We start from the raw sequence: 18,938 nt of genomic DNA on the forward strand, positions 1-18,938 counted from the left end.
AAAAAGGCACCGGATTTCCTCCAATATTCGTCTCGCCGATTTGAAGGAAAACATAGCCCTGCCGTCTTTACAATTCTATCTGTACACTTCGACAACTTGTAGATAAACCTCAAAACACGCTTTCGATCCGTAGAGTATACAACTCCCTCTGCATTGGCACTAACCTTCCCGTCCTAGAGGAATCAGTGCCGCAGCAACTTCTCGAACTCCTCGCTCCGTAGCAAGAAGATTAAACTGCGCAGCGGCGTTTCTTGTATCTTGTATCTCAATACGTATTCCGAGCTGGTTAATATGCCTTCTCGTCTCCGGCGAAATAGGGCGAATAGTCCTACCAAGACCAAGGATAAGCAGGTCTACACGAAGAGCAGAAAGGAGTTAGTAAAAGTCAGCGAACCAAAAAGATATCACATCTCCTCCCAGACCAATTGAACAAGCAGGAAAAGGACATTCTCAACCCACCAGGCTTCGGCCACACCAAACTCAAAACACCCCAGGCCTCTTCCGCAACCTCCCACTGGCCCTTCTCATTGACCATGGCTCCCTTCCCAGCCTCCCACGGCTTCCACGCAAACACCTCGCCATCGACCAACAAGCACCCACTCCCATCGGTAATCTTAACCCCATTATTTAGATGAAACCCATCTTCCAAACAAGCATCAATCGCCGTGGATGGAGCCGCAACGTTGGCAAAGACATCCAACGCCCCAAGATCCGTCCGCATGCTCGTGTTCGTGTCCGAGTCTTCCGGCGGCGGCGGCCCGCGGTAGCGGGATTTCGGCTTCAGGTCTGCGGTGGTGAGCTCAGTGCGGCGACGGGGCTGTGGCGGCGGGGCCCGTCGTGGAGGCTGAAGGGGCGGTTGCCTGCCGTTGCCACCATGGTTGCTGCTTTCCGGGCCATTCAGGGCGACCGAAGAGGATATCGCGCGGTGTTGCTGCAAAATCGGCACGATGAAGGGGGGATTGGCGGGTCGGGAAACCGGACACCGGCGGAGATGTGGTTGTTGCGCAATGGCCCCTTCGAACGACGTAATGGACGCTCGCAATATCCGAAGGAGCTGGGTGGATGGAGAATGCATCTTCGGTGTATTTTGTGATTCGTGTGAAAAATGAGAATGCAAGAGTACAGCATGCACCTCGGACGTATGTACGTATGTCTCGTCGCCCCAGCGATGGGGTAGTTATTATCCCGCGCGGGCGAAAATGTTCCCGTTGGTCGCGGCTATTGAAGCAAAAATCGCTGTGTGTTGCGGGAATTGGAAGAAGTGAAGGAAAAACAAAGTTTTTTTCCCTTTTTCTTTTTTTTTTTATTTCCTCCAGCGAGTGATGCACAGCCAATGCTTTTGTTGCCTATGTCACACCTCTGCAACGGCTAATGAAAGTCAAGGGCTCTGTATCACCTCGCAAGAGTACATACATATTTGAGACAATGTTCCACGGAACGGGACGAATTTCTACTGTGCTCAGCAGCCAAGCGTCGGTGGGCCTTGGCGTGCGCCATTCCGCTCCGCTTGTGCTTGGCAGTCCATCCCTCCAGACATCCTCCCGGGGCTTCATCGCGACCCCAGCGCAATGGCCCCAGGCGACGAGAACTCTTCTTTTTACTGAATACAAGCCGAACAAGAAATGTATATTGTAGCAAAGTGATGCATTTTTTTTTATTGACGCGCTAACTTTAACGGTCATGGAACTCAAGAATTCTAGGCCTTCCCGCCCCCCACACTCCCCGGAAAGATAATGCGCAGAAAAGGCAGTTGAAATTAATATTAAACTGTCCTGTCCAGAGAAGGAAAAGAAAATGGATATGGATGGCCTAGGATGCGTTCGAGTACAGTAAAACAGCATATCGAGGAGAAAACATCATGAACTTCGTCCCAGTGCTTTTTTTTTGGTAGAAAGAGAATGCCGTAAAAGAAAAAAAATCAAAGACAAATGACCTTGACGCCTCCGATGATGAACCGTTGGTAAATGCCATGAGTTGAATGCGCATTCAGCATCAAGTAGAAATTCGTCCCTCGTTGTCTCCTCCCCTCCTTGCTCTCCTTCCTCATGTCCGTCTTAACCATCGTTCGAACTGGAATATTATGAAGCAGCGGAATTTAGTGGCTTTGGCCCTTGGTGTCGGAGATTTTAGACGACCGCTGGCCCAAAGATGGACGCACAGGCTTTGGGTCCGTGGCTCCATCGCCGCCGACGTTTTCATCGTCTGACTGGCTTGAACTGTCCTCACCTCCTGCTGTTGTGGACGCAGTTCGCAGACGCTCTGCACGAACCTGCAGTACCTGCGCCTCTGCCGCCGCGCGCTGTGCTCGGATTTGCTTTCGCCACATGCTGGCATATCGTCCTCTCATCGCGAGCAGTTGCTCGTGATTCCCCTTTTCAATAACTTGCCCGTTGTGAAGCACAAGAATCTGGTCAGCAGTAGTTATAGTGCTTAAACGGTGAGCGATGACAAGCATTGTGCGCCCCTTGGATAGAGTAGACAAAGCCCCCTGGATATGTTCTTCTGTGTCAGTGTCAAGCGCAGCGGTAGCCTCGTCAAGTAAGATAATGCGCGGGTTTTTCAAAATGGTGCGTGCAATAGCTACTCGCTGCTTTTCACCGCCACTCAATCGAAGACCACGCTCTCCAACCTTAGTTTCGTAACCATCTGGGAAGGTAAGGATCCTATCATGAATGCTAGCAGCGCGGCATGCATCAAATACATCTTCATCAGTTGCCGACGGGTTTGCATATTTCAAGTTGTACATCAGAGTCTCATTGAAAAGGACAGTATCCTGCGGAACAACGCCAATGTGGCTACGAAGAGAGTCAATCGTGATGGTGTCAACATCGCGGTCGTCGATCAAGATATTTCCTGAAAGAGCGTTGTAGAACCGGAAGAGAAGACGGAACACTGTCGATTTGCCACCCCCGGACTCCCCTACAAGAGCTGTAGTGGTTCCTGGCTCACAGTGGAAAGTCAAGCCATTCAACGCCGGTTTGCGGCAGTCATATGCAAATTCAACATTGTTAAATTTGATATCCCCAGTACAACGCGACAATGTGGACGCTGAGGGACCATCAATGACAGTTGGCTGTTCTCTAAAGAGCTCCAGCATTCGCTCCGAATTAATCAAGGCAGATTGAATTGACCGGTAGAATGTGCCAAAGAAATTCAATGGTCCCTGAAGCTGCGCCATGTATGTCAACAGTGCCACAAATTGGCCTACCTTGCGCTCTCCTGTGGCTACTTGAAATGCAGCAATAAAACAGGTTATCATCAGTCCCAGCATGAAGACAGTGTTCTGAGTTGTGTTCAGCAATGTGAGTGAGAAGAGAACTTGATACTCTGCCTTCTGAAAGTCTTTGACAGCATCACGATAACGGTCGAATTCGTATTGCTCGGCGTTGAAATATTTCACTGTTTCATACGACACCATTGAATCATTTCTGCAGCAAATGTTAGGTAAAAGGGAAAAAAAAAGAAAAAAAAAAAAGCTTCTTTTCCACTCAAGGACAACAAAAGACAACTTCCACACTTACTTGACTGCATCCTCCTGTCTGTTTGCATTGACCATCTGTCGCCGCATCTCTGCTCTCCATTGTGCCAGGCGAACTGTCACATAAAGATAGACAAAAGTGACCACAGTTACCACCAGGGCATAGTACACGTCAAATGCGATAGCAAAATAAGCGACCGCAACGCACAAATCAACAAGCATGGGCACCACCTGGAAGGTCACTTGCTCCAGAAAAGTATTTATGGAATTTCCTTTGTTCAATGCTGAAATCACCTCGCCAGTTTTCTTTCCAAGGTGAAAATCCAAGCTAAGACCATGCACATGTTCAAATGCTGCAGTAGAAAGTTCCATATAGGAATATTGACTGACTGGAATCCAGAGGAACGAACGCAACGATCCGATCAAACCTTGATTTCCTTGCAGCCAGCGATAAAAGACGTATAGGCATATTCCTCCCCAAGGAATATAGAAGGATTCGCCCCCATCCTGAGAAAGGACGTTTGTTATTGTACCGATCTGATGCGGCACTAGGACGTTGACTACTCGTTGCAATATAACAAGGCCAAAGCAAAAGACCACTGTCAACTGCAATCGGCGAGATTTTGAAGGCCACAGATAAGGGAAAAAAATGGAATATCCACTGAGATATTCCCACCAACTAGTTGAAGGAACGGAGACTGGTCGAACCCAAGCGGCTTCTGCTTCAACGGGTTTAGGGTTCTGAGCTTTGGAGTTTTGGTGAGACGATCCGTACCCATTCGTACCGTTGTTAATGGCAGATGCGGAGCTCAGCAATCTTGTTGTTTCTGTGGACTCGCCGGCCCCATTGTTGTTGTCCATCCAGCCAACAGAGCTAAAGGTATACAGCAGGACAATTCCCACGAAGGCCAAAAGGCGAACAATGGCGACGACGACCTCTGTTGATTCCCATCCAGTGATGCTTTTCCTAATAGGACCACCACTCGGATCACCGATGGCCGGTTCATGGTGAGGGCCTGTATACAAAGCGAGATGCGCGGCAAGGATAGCCACTTCCAGAGGCACAGCTAGCACCCATGGGTACAGTTGTGCGAAGGTTGGAGACGGAGTGGTATCGACCAGAGATACCAAGACAATGGCCCAAGCGAAGAACGAACCCACGATATAGATCTAGCAAGTCACACGGTTAGCACTTGATAATGCGAGCGTCGACGGGGTTTACGTACCACGACGGATTGTCCTGCCCACCAATGCTCTTGGCGATAGAAGATGGTATGGACCATGGTCAAGGCTGCATCGGCGACAAAGGTCAACAGCACGCCGACCGAGAGCCATTTGAACGCGAGCTTTGTCGTGGCCGAGAAATCTGGTGCCAAGCGGGTTGTGACCACGGCCGTACTCCGCATGCGCCTGGGTAGGGGTCTGCCACCAGGGCCGGTCGTAACAGCAGCATTGCTCTTGATGTGTTTGGCGGATATGATCGAGTTTGCTACAAAGGTTATAGCGAAAACAATGACGATGATTATAGGTGAACTGGTCTGCAGGTACTGCAGGGCGCTTCTGAGGGTTTCATTCTCGATCTGGTCCCGCAGGCCGTTGGCAGTAGCAACAGACTCCATATTTCTATCGAGCCTGGTGCTTATCTTTCTTCAACCGTTATTGTGATTGGGCAGTTTCCATGATACAGGGTGTGTGGTCGTGAGTGGGAAGACGAAAGAATGGCGCGAAAGTTATTGACTGGAAGAACTGGCACGCGCAAACGACAGTAACCAAGTGGGATATCAGGTGGGCAGGGGGCACAATTCTTGAAAGGGTTTATGACAGAGTCCGGCACGAGGCAAATGAGCGCAGTTGAAGAGCCCTTTTGTGTTTCTTCTTCTGAAAGGGGGTCTGTCCCGAGAGAAGAGAAGAGGAAAAAAACAAGAAAATTAAGAAAAATTTGCGAATCAACTGGAGCAAGGACCGGAAACCCCAGGGCAGAGCGCGAGAGAGAGCGAGAGCTGGAGGAGCAGAAGAACAATTAGAGAGCTGGCAGAAAGCGAGGACGCGTGTGAGGTTGTGTGAGGAGCAGTTCAGGAGCACGAGAGGTGAGAGGTACTTGGGAGGGGGGGATTTTATGGAAAGCGTGAAGATAAAAAGGGCGGGGAGGTAGTTACCCAAACGTCACTGGAGGTGACAACTGTTGCGGGATGGTGGTACAGAGGGAGAGCACAGAGGTGAAGGTCAGGGCGGACAGGCAGGCAGAGAATAAAGAAAAAGAAAAATAAGAGAGGCAGGGAGAGTGAGAAGGAGGAAAAGGAGAGGTACTGTGTGGGTTTGAGGCAGAAAAAAAAGAGAGGGAGAGAGAGAGAGGGTGGCGTATCTGAAGATGGAGAGATGATGTTTAAAAAAAAAAGACAGCTCCAACTCAATCTTGGTCTTCTGACTGGCGCGGAAAGACCCCCCAGAAAGTCAAATATCGATCACCGGCTGAGCAATGGAACAAGTTGTGGCGAAATGGCAAGGCGACTTCACGTCAATTGACAGCAGAGCCTGACGACTTATCTTCTTTTTTTGGCTTAAACAGGACTGCACGGTCTCGCAGTGTATTTCCTCCCAAGATTCAACCCTCCCTCACCCTTCCTCCAAATTAAAGCCTCCCACACACAATCCAAACTAGCTCTTGTCCTCAGTTTCCGCGTTGTGGGCGGTGAGTGTCTTGCGACGGAACCAGCTTTGCCTAGCTACTAATTAGCAGCTTAGCCCAGGGCGGTGAGACAGGGGCCGCCAGCAGAATTTCCGCCGGGCTGGATGCATGCCCACGCACCGCGCATCATGCTTCTACCGGGTGCGGAGCAACCACCGAGCTTCGTCGTGGAGGCTCCAAGAATTGAAAAAAAAAAAAAAAAAAAAAAAAAAAAAAAAAAATATGGAAAAAAATAAAAATGGAAAAAGAAAAAATAAAATAAAAATGAAATAAAATATGTGGCCGTATGCATATGGTCTGGACCTGGGGGCAAGGGGAATACTACATGTTGCAGGGATTGACAACAAATTCCACACCCTGGTCCACGCTCACCCTGTCGTATGGGTTCAGGCACATCTGCGACTCCACGGCTTTTGAAAGCTTTCTCACGGAGATATCTCCATGCCAATCAGATCCGGCTCTGCCACACATATACCGTACGGAGTACATCACAGTATGTTGTGTGTTCTCCGTGTGTAAATTTACCTTCTTGGAGCCACGCAGGAGTGGTCTGCCGTCTGCCGCCCCGCGGGGAGCGGCAAAGCATGAAACTTTGAAAAGTATCAGGATATATTACCCGTTGTGTCTGCGCTGGGCGGTTTCGAGCGCAAATTTCCCTCCCTTTCCACGATTTTACTTAACCACGACGTACATCCCATCCAACTGCAGGGACTTTATTCGTGCGATTGGTTGTTTCTTGTCCTGAATGATAGTAAGCATGCTCGGCGCATTTCTCTTTCTCGAGCTAACTACTATCCCGGCGAGAGGGACCATTCCATATCCAGTTAAACGGCAATTGGAGGATGACACGTCAGGCGGATCGAATTTTGCACTTTTACATCATCGCTCCTATGATATCACTCTAACTCGAGACGCAAGAACCGATTGCCTCGACATTGCGGTTGGTGGGCTTTCGGCCTTGACCCTCTTCCTTTTTTTTCCTTTTCCTTTTCCTTTCCTTTCCTTTCCTTTATTTTTCCTTTCTTTCGTTTCCTTTTTCTTTTTTTTTTTTTTTTTTTTTGGTTGTTGTTTTCTTATTTTTTCGAGGATTTTCTAGCGCGCCTAACAAGGCTTCTAGTACTTAAAGACAGGGATACTAACCGAGACTTAACGAGAAGATCTTTGAGGTTAGGTCGCAGTTATTCTTCTTGAATTGCGAAATACGAATTGATCTGCAGATTCATCCAGAGCAAGCCTTTTCATTTGGTACTTCGGTTAGGAAAGACTTGGTGGGACAACATCATGCTCAGCCATCAGGGCATCTGGTCAAATTATAACTAATATTGCAGGATTGCTTCTCCAGGCATCCTTGCTCGGCCCACTCGAATTTATGTTGAAACGAACCTGGTATTATGCAGAGACATTTCTTCGTCTGCACGTAGGTACGGAGGACATACATACTGTACTCTACATGCGTGGGGAGCTGCGGAGTAACTACGGCATATCTGTTGAAACCCCCAGTGGGGCATATGCAGCAATGACCCAGAGCTGCTCAGGAGACCAATGTCTGGGGTTCCAAATCCATACTTGAACCCATGTCAATGAAGCTCTTCAGGCCGAGCGAGGGACGAACCGCCCCATAGAAGTGTCCATGGGTATAGTTATGCACGTATATGATGGCGGAAAGGGCCGTTTATGCCCCACGGCTATCGGGAGTTAACTCTGGAGTTGCAAGCACGGAGAACAAGAAGACAAGGCCGTTTTGTGCCCATACTTGGCCTAAAGCTTGGAACAAGTCCTAGCCCACCCAACCCAAAAGCAGCGCTGGGACAAAACCTAATATCAAGGGTCCAGATTTCACAGACAACAAGGCGATAATTGATTTCATGTAATTTAGTACTTCGTACGGAGTACTCCGTACTCCGTAGTGAGGAGCAGCTTTTCCCCGATGGAGCCCCTCTGGCGCAGGTATCGAGATACCCGACGAAACCCCCCATGAATCCCAGGCTGTTGAGCCCAAGCGCGACGACTGACGGAGGCTTCTAGACGCGATGGACCAGAGGCTCGCAGCCCGTTGTCTCAGTATCGCGCGCTGGCCAGACCGGGAGCCGGTGCGATCGCAGCGCTTTGCTGGATTGCCACTCCCCCAGCGCCAAGACGGTGCGAGCTAGTGTGAAACCTTAAGCTGACCGTGCGGGAGCTAATCACGTCCAGCCGATTCACAATCTTCCATCGAGAAACCAACCTCCGAACGACGCAGCAGAGGCGCACATGACTCCGACCGTGTCGCCTTATCCCACCAGATGACAAGCTGTGCCTCCGTCCCGCGGCTCGAGGGAAATGGATCGTCGGTCACTTCCAGCTCGCTCGACCCCGCCACCTGAGCACATGAAATGATGACCGACTCTCCGCGGAATCAAGGGTCTGCGGCGGACGCAACTCCTCCGCCAGCACCCCCACTCCCTCCTGCTCCCCCTCCATTGCCGCCGCAGCAAAGATATGCTATCAGAGCGACAAGCGCGTTCGCGCGGTTCGCCCATCCGTTCTTCTACGGGTCACGTCCGCCCAGTCCCCAGCAAAACTCGCCGCGCGTGACCAGCACCATACCTGCGGGCTTAAAGCACTCTGCTTCCACGTAAGTTCCCTCGTTGCCTGGCCCCGTCTTTAATCGGTTCCCTAATGGTTGCGGTATGGTGAGATCCTTGTGCCTGACTTTACCCCTCTTTTCTGCAGGGCTGGAGCTTCTCCTATAGTGTCCCACAAGACCGGCATTCCGATCGCTGCCCTTGACGTATCTCCCCAGCGCACGCATGCCATCCTCGCCGGTAGAGAAATTTTGAAAACGATCAGAGTGACGCCCGATCACTGTTCCGAAGAGGTCAATATTCGTTCAGCCATTATAGGTTATTCTGCAACCCACAACGCGTCTCCGGCTGCGCTCTCGTCTAAGCATAAGGAGCAGTTATCGGCAAGGGATGTGAAATGGTCGAATGGGGAATACGACCAAGTAATTGCAACCGCTGCCACCAACGGCCGGATCGCCGTGTTTGATTTGAACCGCGCTGGCGTAGAGTTGGGCCGTTTTCATGAGCACACCCGTCAGGTTCACAGGTTAGCCTTCAATCCGCATAGGGGCGCGTGGCTCCTGTCAGGCAGTCAAGATGCGACAATCCGGATGTGGGACTTGCGCGTTTTGTCGGGCACAAGGGGCGTTGTAAACTTCGGTAGCAAACATCGTTTCAATGGACATAGTGAAGCGGTGCGAGATGTCCGTTGGTCGCCTGCCGATGGGGTTGAATTCGCTACAGCCACGGATAGCGGTGCGATTCAGCGGTGGGATGTACGCAAAGAGAATGCCCCTTTAATGAAAATCAATGCACATGAAAAGCCATGTTCTGCAATTGACTGGCACCCGGACGGAAAGCACCTGGTGAGCGGCAGTGCAGACCGACTCATTAAAGTCTGGGACTTCTCATCGACAGATCGGAGGCAGAAACCGTGCTTTCAGCTTCGCACTCCTCAATCAGTGTCGAATGTCAGATGGCGCCCGGCTTCATGGGCTGGAGACGATGCGGATACCGGGGATTGGCAATCTACGCAGGTGGTGACCGCTTACGATCAAGAAGACCCGCGTATTCATCTCTGGGATTTTCGAAGGCCACATCTTCCCTTCAAGGAGTTTGACCATTACAGTCGCTCTGCAACTGACATGTTATGGCTCTCAAGTGAATTGCTCTGGTCTGTAAACAGCGAAGGGGTGTTTACACAAGCAGATATAAACCATGTGCCTCAGGTCATCCAACGACATAGGCCTTGTGCCGTGGCGTGGAGTCCAACTGGTGATATCGCATTCGCTCATCAACGGGCAAGGAGATGCCAACCTAGCACTAGCTATAGTCTGGCGGAATTCCTTGGGCATGATTATAACTCCGGGTCGAATGAAAAGAATGCTAGTTTCACTGATGATGCAGTCGATGAGCCTTCACTGATGCCTCATCGAAAGCGACCTAATAGAACAGCATACTCCAGGTTATCCAAATCACTCAGCGGCGCATCTTCTATCTCAGAAGATGAACCACCGCAGGTTGTCTCTCTTGAAAAGGCTGTTGCTAAAAGTGGATCTTATGAACCAACAGAAACTGGGATGATTGGACGGATATCTGGTGTCACGCTTGATCAAGACATCTTCACATATCTTGCCCGAAGCTATTCATCTCTGTTGACCAGTTATTTTAGTCAAGGCGCTTCGCCCACAGCAATAAAACTATTTTTGGACAGTTTCGATCATAATGCGGCACAGGCTGAACGTGTTGGTTTGTACAAATTGGGCCGAACCTGGAAGATTGCCAAATATGTTGTTTCAATGGAACTTACAGCTCGTGCCAAAGAACAGCCAATGCTTGAAGAGAAAGCAAATGAGAAACCATCATCCCAGAAGGATGAGCAGATCGGCGAAAAACGACCTGTAAATAAGGAACCACTGACTGGAAAAGTTTCGAGCCGGTTGTTCGAAGGTGTTGCTGAGGCAAAGGGTCAAGCGCTCACGGCCGCCGAGCTTGAAAATGGATCTGACATTGCCACTCCTCTAGCACGTCCGAAGTGTGATGTCCCAGTGGGTAAATCTGGCGGTGATAAAGAGGCGGGCCTAAGAGACGATCCCCCAGAGCTTGCACCGCTTCCACCCTCGGTTTTGGGGCATAATCAGTGGTCAAAACAGGCGGCTACACAGGATGGGGTGCCTGATAATGTTAGGCAAAGTGAGCCACACTCAACGGACGAGCCTCTCCCCGCTTCACAGAGCTTGTCGCCTGACCGATTGAAAGTGCATGAGCCTGCTCAGAAGGAATCGCTCTCCGGCGGTAACAGGTCTGCGCCGCGTGCAATTGCTCGTCGTGCAGACTGGAGGCTTCAAGATGAGGGAGCAGTTGAGCCCCAAGATGATCGACAGAAAAATGATTATGATCAGATAGCGGAGGAGAAAAAGACCGCTTTGCGGGAATATAAGCCGATCTCTAAAGATGTATTGTCTCTGGATACATTATCCCGGGGGGGCACCAGGCCGCCTCAACCGATGACATATGCTCGGCATGACTCCGCTGAGAGCTTTCCTATGTTTTCCGCCTCCACGGATAGCTCCCACCGTGCAAAATCTCTTGCTGACGAAGCTACTTCTCCTCAGAGGAAACACGATACTTCTAATTTAGGGGAGAGCCCCTGGTCGGCGGTTGGAGACAGTCCGCTACAAACTATCCCGGAGCTTCAGGATAATTCTCCGTCAAAAGGCAGAGAAAGAAATGAGAGCGATGCATCATTGAGTGGGATGTCATTTGAAGACATCCTGCCTGATCTGGATAGCATTCATCTGGAACGGCCTGCCGCGCCACTTCCGTTCATTGTGCAGTCTTCTCCAATCGATAATTATTCAGAAGAACACTCACCGAGAGACCAGCTTGCTTTGCTACACGCCCAAGCGAATCCTGAAAGCAATATTGCTGCATGTGAAGGAGCTCAGAGTGAAATCACGAATTTTCCTCTCTCGGTTAAACCTGTATACCCCCCCTGGAGCCCGCAGTCGATGTTGAGGGAGGTGGTAAAATATTATTCCTCCAACTCCACTGTCGACCTAGTCAGTGCAGTCCATTTTTTGCACAAGCTGCATATCCTGTTTCGTTCTCTTGACGATATTATCCCCTACGAAGAACGGCAATCGATACTTCAATCGTACAACGAGCAGCTTTTACGCCGCAAAATGTTTATTGAAGCCGCTGAGGTCCGACTTCAATGCGCACCGACTTACCCCGCTGTTTACGATTATGCCCAAAAGGACTCTTACATTAATGTTTATTGTTTTCAGTGCAATAAGCCATATGAAAACTCAATTCGTAATAATAAACTGTGTCAGCGCTGTAATGTTGCACAGTCGCCCTGCTCGATCTGCATGAGCCGCAACCCACCGGAGGATTGGCTTATGCAAGCTTCTGATTTAATGAATACCTTCGGCACAGAGCCCAAGTCCAATTCACCATTCTCGGCCGCACAGTCCCGGTCGGAAGTGGATCCGGCGAAGAACGCGGCTGCCCTCAATCCCTCCGTGCCTAATAAGGGAGAGCGCGGACTTTATCATAAAACATCCGGAAAATGTAGCCTAACGCTATGGTCTTGGTGTCAAGGATGCGGCCATGGCGCGCACACTGCCTGTCAGATCATCTGGCTTACGGAATTATCATCTAGCGAAGGTGGCTGCGCTACTCCCGGCTGTGGACATGATTGTGGGCCTGGCCCAGTACGAGAACGCGCCCGTGCCTCCAAAAAGACGGCGCGGGATCTGCAATCCCTACGTAGCTCAAGTGTATCCTTTGCGAAACGGGACTCCTGGACTGCAGGGGAAAGCAAGGCTGTTGAAAGGGTCAGGGGGATGCTGGGAGTCGCGACTGCTTCTGCCTCTGCCTCTGGAACTGCCGCGTCGTCGCCTTTACCTGTCGTTGCTGGGAGTGGTGGTGCCTCGGCAGTGCTGTCTCCGAAGAAGGTTAGACTAGTTACGCCTGGGGAGCAGGGGAAGAGGCAGGATAGTAATACTAATACTAGTGGCAGAAGGGGCGGAGGAAATATTCTAAAAGGCGGAAAGCGAGGACGAGGAAATTAAAACCCCCTTTGAGATTGTCTCGGTTCTGAATTCGAGAACACAGTCCGTGCCATCCTGGAGTGTTGCTCCCCTGGTTTTCTCGATCGGCTCCTGTGCGTTCTGTCCCCGCAGTTTCAAAATGGGCGCCTGTTCCCATCTCTTTTGCATTATCATTTTTATCTCATTCGTCAATTTTTTTGCTCTTATATTTGTTGTATTCCCCCTTCTTCGCTGGAGTATGTATAGGCGCTAGGGCAAGGAAAATGGCTTACCCAGTTTATGAGCATGGGTGGACATAATGCGCCCGGTATTGATGGAGCATTCTATTTCTTAGCCTTATTTCCTGGGAACGAGTGAGGCTTCTTTTTTCCTTGCGTGGCTTTGCTACCTTTGCATGGTGGGCAGGTTTTGTTTGCTCTTCTGTGTCACATCCTACTTATCCTACATTGACGCTTCATCTTGTATTTTTAAGCGCGATAGGGTGGGCCTCAATGCTTGAATCTGAAGTCATATGCACTATATGATACCTAATGAGTCACTCCAACATGCTGTGAGAGGGTCGTAGCAGATTGTATGATTGATTGATTGATTGATTGCGTTGGGCGTTTCGCCGTTCTGGCATTAGCTTACTTCGTACGGTTGGGGCGGGACCTTGGAAGTGTTGCGCAAGTTGATGGTGCCTGAACGCTGGTGCTCATGGGAGTACCATTGCCTTATCCATGTACAGCACATCGCTTCGGCCGTCGAGTTGACTGTGTGCCCAACAGCTTTCACGGCTCTGATGACAGTCGCGGCGGCGGTGACGTCATGGCCTGCGCGCAAGAAAAAGCTTAACTAAGCCACATTCTCGCCGGAGCCTGGCCAATGAGATGCCGTATGGAAAGACAAACATTTCTTCCAGCAGTGAGATATTGACTGGGAAAGCAAAAAAGGAAAGAAAAAAGGAAAGAAAAAATTCGAAAGGCACAGAGTAAATATGGGTATATGGAGTATTTCATCATTAATCAGGCAAGGCAATTCGCTAAGAGACAAACTAAATATCGAAATCGAACAGCTGAAGGGACACACTTTGAATGGCGTGATTGTCAAAACCTTCTCTTCTTCTTCGCAGGGCCACTCTTTGATTCCAACTGCCGCCTTAATTCCTCTCGTTTTCTGTTCGCTCGTTCTTCTGGAGTTTCGTTTGTTGGTACAGACCCTTCTTTCTGGGGAGCTTGGATTTGCGGTGTTGGAGATTTTGACCGTTGTGGAGCTTCTGATTGCTCCGTTTTTATGGATATCGGGCCGTTTCCCTTGTCGGATGCTTCATCTTTCCGGGTAGCTGTTGAGGGGATGATGGCCTGGCTCTTTGTTGCAGCTTGTTTACGGGGTGATTTGCCGCCCCCAATCACACCGAGCTTGCTTTCCCGTTTCGCCATTTTGGGCGCGGTAGCGTGAGAAGATTCGACTTGGTCATGCGTGGATGTGTCATCTATGTTTTCTTGAGGTGATTGTTTGCTTTTGCTTTTGCTTTCCTCCGGTTTGGGCCCCTTGTCCTTTTTCTTGCCACCTATCTGCCCAAGGACTCGCCCGGCGCCCGCCGTTGTTGACTTGTTCTTTGGAGGTGGCGAGGGTTTGTCGCTTTCTTCGCGGCCTGTTGACTTCGACTTTTGTGGTTTGCTTGGACATAATGCAAGATCTGCTTCATCCGTTGATAGCTCCTGCGCCAATGGCTTCTTTGTAAAGGCACCAGGAGGGACATCCGATTCTGTTGAACTATCGGAATTTGTGTCTTCGACCCTCGGAGCTTTTAGCTTTCTGCCACCAATTCTCCCAAACCCGCTTGACTTGGCCTTCGGCTTCTCTGGTTGCATTGAGAGATCATAGCCAGTCGAACCCTCGGCTGGCAGTTCCTTTTTTGACGACTTAGAGCCTATGATGCCAAGACCCTTGGATCTTTTTGTCTGCTTTGGCGGTGCAGTTGGTCGAGGTGGTTCAGGGCTTGCAGTGGACTCGCGCGTTTTTCCCTTCCCGAGGGATGGTATGCTCTCGGGTTCGCTGCCTGCTAAGCTAGGAGCTCGTGGGCGTTTTCTAAAACGGGGAGGCGTTTGGCGAGTCTAGCTTTGTTAGCGACTTTGAATTTCCTCTCGAACTCGGACTCATTTACCTACCTCAAAATCATCGTCACTTTCAGTCGAAATTTCTTCCGCTGGCTTTGGCGGTGGTTTCTTCGTAGCTACTTTATGAGACGCAACAGGGCCCATGATAGCAGAATCCGAATCCCGAATTCGAGTCCACCAATCATCATTAATATTCTCCACTGTCTCCAAATCAAGCGGAGATTCAGTGGCCGAAAAGTCCTTGATTATAGTCTCTTTTATTGACTCATTAGGAGTCTGCTCCATACATTCTGAATTCCAAGCATTCTCATCGAAGGGAGCGACGCCTTTAATCATCTTTGACGCCTGTGAAAATACTGATTCCCTGCGACCGTGTCTCGCACCAGTCAGTGTTGGAAACACCGTGCTGAGGTCAATCCCAGAGGCCTCTATTTTATCACACAATTTACCCAGCGCCCAATCTTTCTCTCTCAGCTTGTCAATAAGTGATCGCATCCGCGATTCCGTGCTGGCTGCTTCCCTGAGAACTGGCAGAAAGACATGTTTTGTAAAAGCCGCTTGGGGTAGCTGGGATAAATCCATTTTCCATGTCAGAGGCTCCAGCGGCGAGGGCAGGTCTGTTTCTGTGGATAGATTGAGACCATTCCCATGCTTCTGCCCACGCAGGGAAAGTCTAGATCCTTTCTTTCCACTTAGTGCGTCGTCAATCTTTTGAAGTAAAACAAAATACTGGTCATCGTCCTGGTTAGGGTCGATGGTAGTGTCATATTTCGATGAGTTCACAAGGATCTGCTTGCGAGTAAGACATTCGGACCAGACATGCGCCAGATCTGTGAGGAGAAGTTCGTAGCCATTTGAGCCGGTGGTAAAGCTGATGTAGAGCGCAGGGCTCAAGCTCTGGCCTTCGAGCGGCAGTCTTTTCCAGAGTGGCCGCATTTCCAGAAACACAGTAGTAATCAAAAAGAAAAGGCAGCTGGAACAGTTTTCAAACTTTTGGACAGCTGTTCCTTTACAATTTATAGCGCTGCATATATGCAGCCTAGAGCTGATGCCTAAGTTTACTTTGCGCAGTACTCAAACTCGTCGTCGGGGTTGAACGGGAAGGTTTCCCGAACTCGGCTGTGTTTCCCATTTTCCCCAAGACTCTATCGAGACCAGGAGAAGGAACCGGTGGCCCAAGACCAATCCTGGCGCCGTCAGCATCACCACAACCTGCGAATATGTCCTCTACATCTCGCGATAAATCCGGATCAAAGCGGAGTCGATCTCGGTCTCCGCCTTGGAAGCGCCCTGAAAAGATCCGTCACGTCGATAGGACCCGCGCGAACGATGGCAATCGACAGCATTGGAGCATGAAAGAACAAGCACGACTCAACCAACTCCAGGAAGACGAACAAATGCGCCAGTGGGTTGCGCAAGAGGATACCTTTGTGCTTAGACAGGCGAAAAAAAAGGCTGAAATACGGGTAAAAGAAGGCCGAGCGAAGCCCATTGACTGGCTTACGGTCACCCTGCGCGTTATCGATCCGACCAGGAACCCTCTTGACGATGAAATTCCCGACTCCGAACTTGATCTAGTGGATCCTGAAGGTGTTTTTGAGGGCTTGTCTGTTTCCCAGCTGATGAGTCTTGAGCAAGATATCGACACATTTCTCAAGCTTGAAACCAATCCTGATAATCAAGAATACTGGAAGGCATGTTCTCCAAAAATACCGCACAGTATCAACAGACTAAGACTGACTTAATTATCTAGACCATGAACGTGATTTGCAGGGATCGACGACAGCGGGCCGAATCTACGGCGCCGGAGGATAGGGCAGTGAGCTCCGTTGCCGCAGACATTAATCGAATATTGAGCCCCAAGTCGTACGAGGAATTAGCCACCCTTGAGGTACAAATACGAAGAAAATTGAATTCGAAGGAGCCGATTGATACGGATTACTGGGAGCAACTATTGAAGAGTCTCACGGTTTGGAAAGCTCGAGCGAAGCTCAGACGAGTTTATCAAGCCGTAATTAAAGGAAGGGTCGAAGAATTACGGAAGCAGCAGCGGGAAGAAGCAGTGAATGTGCAAAACAAGCTGGCTCCTCTTGCGCCATATGAAGGAGCTGGTACCACAGGAATGTCTCCGGAAGAGGAGGAAACAATCCGGGAGCTTGATCCAGAACCGCTTTTGCAGCTCCAATCCCAAGATAAATCCCTTGAAATACTTGACGAGAAGTCGTTCCTTTCTCGAGTGGTACGCTACAAGTTTTGAAATTATGTTATTCACGGTGCTAACCCTAGGATAGGCATCTGACCGGAAGAAAATCCTGAAAATGGGCTACGCGCCATTACGCCAGCGATCAGCAGACAAGTCAGGACCTATTGTCTCTCATACTCAAGAATCGTCCACCATCTCTGCGGTTGCGCCTCGCTTTATGTCAGCCCCGAATGATGACTTTTCCCAAGCCACCAAGGCCCTCTATGAAAGAGAGGTTGCCAGGGGTATTAGCGAGAACGAAGAGATTTTCGCTGGCGAAGAAGTTGTAAACACAACGGTCAAGCCAGCTTGGGCTAATAAATATCGGCCCCGTAAACCGCGATATTTTAACCGCGTTCAGATGGGCTATGAATGGAATAAATACAATCAGACTCACTATGACTATGACGACCCGCCACCGAAGGTTGTTCAAGGATACAAGTTCAATATATTTTATCCCGACCTTATCGATAAAACTAAAGCTCCAACCTATAAAATAGAGCGTGAGCATGGAAGAAAACGTGGTCAATCGTTCGCGCCTGCTGGGGAGGAAGATACGTGCATCATTCGTTTCATTGCAGGTCCACCGTATGAGGATCTTGCCTTTAGAATCGTGGATAAAGAATGGGACTACAGCGCCAAGCGAGAAAGAGGCTTCAAAAGCACTTTCGAAAAGGTAAGCATCCCATTTTGCGCAATGTAGTTGGACAGTATTTTAACATAGGCTGTTTTCTACAGGGTATTTTACAGTTACACTTCCAGTTTAAAAAGGTACGTTCTGTTGAGGCTGTTAAATTAAGTCAAATCTCTAACAGTAATCATCATAGATTTACTACCGCAAATGAGGCCATTGTCCCAGTGAAAAGGATTTCGACCCAGCATTTCATTGGTTGTATGCAGTTGTGTTGTACACCAGTTGTGGCATCCCGGATCAGCCAATCCGTTACGATCCCTTTATGTCGGTGATGAATATCGGGCCGATTTCTTTTTTATTTTGGCAGCAATATATTTAAGCAGCAGGGACTTAGCCGCCATGCAGATTTGGGACACTGTACAACTCGCCTCAGGCTTATAAGTATTAATATTCAGTAACTCCAAGGCTTCTGAATATAGATCCAATGCTAATTCTAGCATCGCAAAGACTTCAAATGCGTGCCGAAACTTTAGGATCTTTTCGCGCCATTCCCTTCGAACGAGATCGGACAGTGAAATAAATGCCGGGTCGCCTCTCTTATGGACAAGCTGATCGGATGTTTTGGGTGCAAGCAAACCGGTGGCTATTTCTCGAATTCTGGGGTACGTATTACACTCAGGTGGTAATTTGATTCTCAAAGCATACATATGTTCTATTGGGATCTTCATCTTGAACTAGTGGCCAGAGATTTTTGGAATCTGTTACATGTGCCTCTCACACGCCTGATTCTTATTGGTTTTGTGGGGGATGATCTAGAAAATAATAAGGCTTCCAGAAGCTTTGTCTGTCCACTATTTAGTGGCCTCAGCCACCTGCTGCGCTACAGTTCTGCAGAATGTAACTAGTGACAGATTTCCAATCCTCATGCAGCTTCCCGTGCGCGCCCAATCCAGCATCACTATGCGTTGACCTAGGCAGTTTGACACATTTCTATTCCTTTCCCGGTTCTACCACGCTACTGTAGAGGCGGATCTTGGCTATCCCTGCATAATAATTGGCCTTACATACATATGGACTGGTTGCTGTTCCACAAGGACTCTACCTTCAGGCTAAACACCATGTTATACTGAATTGCAGTCTAACTTCTGGATACTTATTCTTTGTTTGCTCCTTTTCTATCATTCCCTCTCAACGGCTT

General features: G+C 49.4%; 5 protein-coding genes across 5 annotated transcripts; 2 read left to right on the plus strand and 3 right to left on the minus strand.

Moving 5' to 3' along the window:
* Positions 1-159: 159 nt before the first annotated feature.
* On the minus strand, positions 160-1,075 carry CIMG_04564 (uncharacterized protein; the record flags this gene model as incomplete). The annotated part of the gene is made up of 2 exons (XM_001245122.2): positions 160-353; positions 460-1,075. 2 exons carry the CDS (start codon positions 1,073-1,075, stop codon positions 160-162), a joined length of 810 nt encoding a protein of 269 aa, XP_001245123.2.
* A 557-nt stretch (positions 1,076-1,632) lies between these two features.
* On the minus strand, positions 1,633-5,727 carry CIMG_04565 (heavy metal tolerance protein). Its single transcript, XM_001245123.2, has 3 exons — positions 4,705-5,727; positions 3,522-4,648; positions 1,633-3,428 (listed from the first exon to the last, which is right to left on the minus strand). Exons 1-3 carry the CDS (start codon positions 5,095-5,097, stop codon positions 2,096-2,098), a joined length of 2,853 nt encoding a protein of 950 aa, XP_001245124.2. The 5' UTR covers positions 5,098-5,727; the 3' UTR covers positions 1,633-2,095.
* A 2,668-nt stretch (positions 5,728-8,395) lies between these two features.
* On the plus strand, positions 8,396-13,299 carry CIMG_04567 (WD repeat protein). The gene is made up of 3 exons (XM_001245125.2): positions 8,396-8,778; positions 8,877-10,900; positions 10,967-13,299. Exons 1-3 carry the CDS (start codon positions 8,537-8,539, stop codon positions 12,784-12,786), a joined length of 4,086 nt encoding a protein of 1,361 aa, XP_001245126.2. The 5' UTR covers positions 8,396-8,536; the 3' UTR covers positions 12,787-13,299.
* Positions 13,300-13,737: 438 nt separating this feature from the next.
* Positions 13,738-15,884, minus strand: CIMG_04568 (uncharacterized protein). Its single transcript, XM_001245126.2, has 2 exons — positions 14,916-15,884; positions 13,738-14,861 (listed from the first exon to the last, which is right to left on the minus strand). Exons 1-2 carry the CDS (start codon positions 15,798-15,800, stop codon positions 13,851-13,853), a joined length of 1,896 nt encoding a protein of 631 aa, XP_001245127.1. The 5' UTR covers positions 15,801-15,884; the 3' UTR covers positions 13,738-13,850.
* A 185-nt stretch (positions 15,885-16,069) lies between these two features.
* CIMG_04569 (cactin) lies at positions 16,070-18,683 on the plus strand. The gene is made up of 6 exons (XM_001245127.2): positions 16,070-16,558; positions 16,618-17,103; positions 17,156-17,782; positions 17,845-17,877; positions 17,934-18,181; positions 18,248-18,683. Exons 1-5 carry the CDS (start codon positions 16,085-16,087, stop codon positions 17,949-17,951), a joined length of 1,638 nt encoding a protein of 545 aa, XP_001245128.2. The 5' UTR covers positions 16,070-16,084; the 3' UTR covers positions 17,952-18,181; positions 18,248-18,683.
* The last annotated feature ends 255 nt before the right edge of the window (positions 18,684-18,938 follow it).

The sequence above is a fragment of the Coccidioides immitis genome, assembly GCF_000149335.2.
Source record: "Coccidioides immitis RS genomic scaffold supercont3.4, whole genome shotgun sequence".
In the NCBI taxonomy this organism is placed as follows: Eukaryota; Fungi; Ascomycota; class Eurotiomycetes; order Onygenales; family Onygenaceae; genus Coccidioides; species Coccidioides immitis.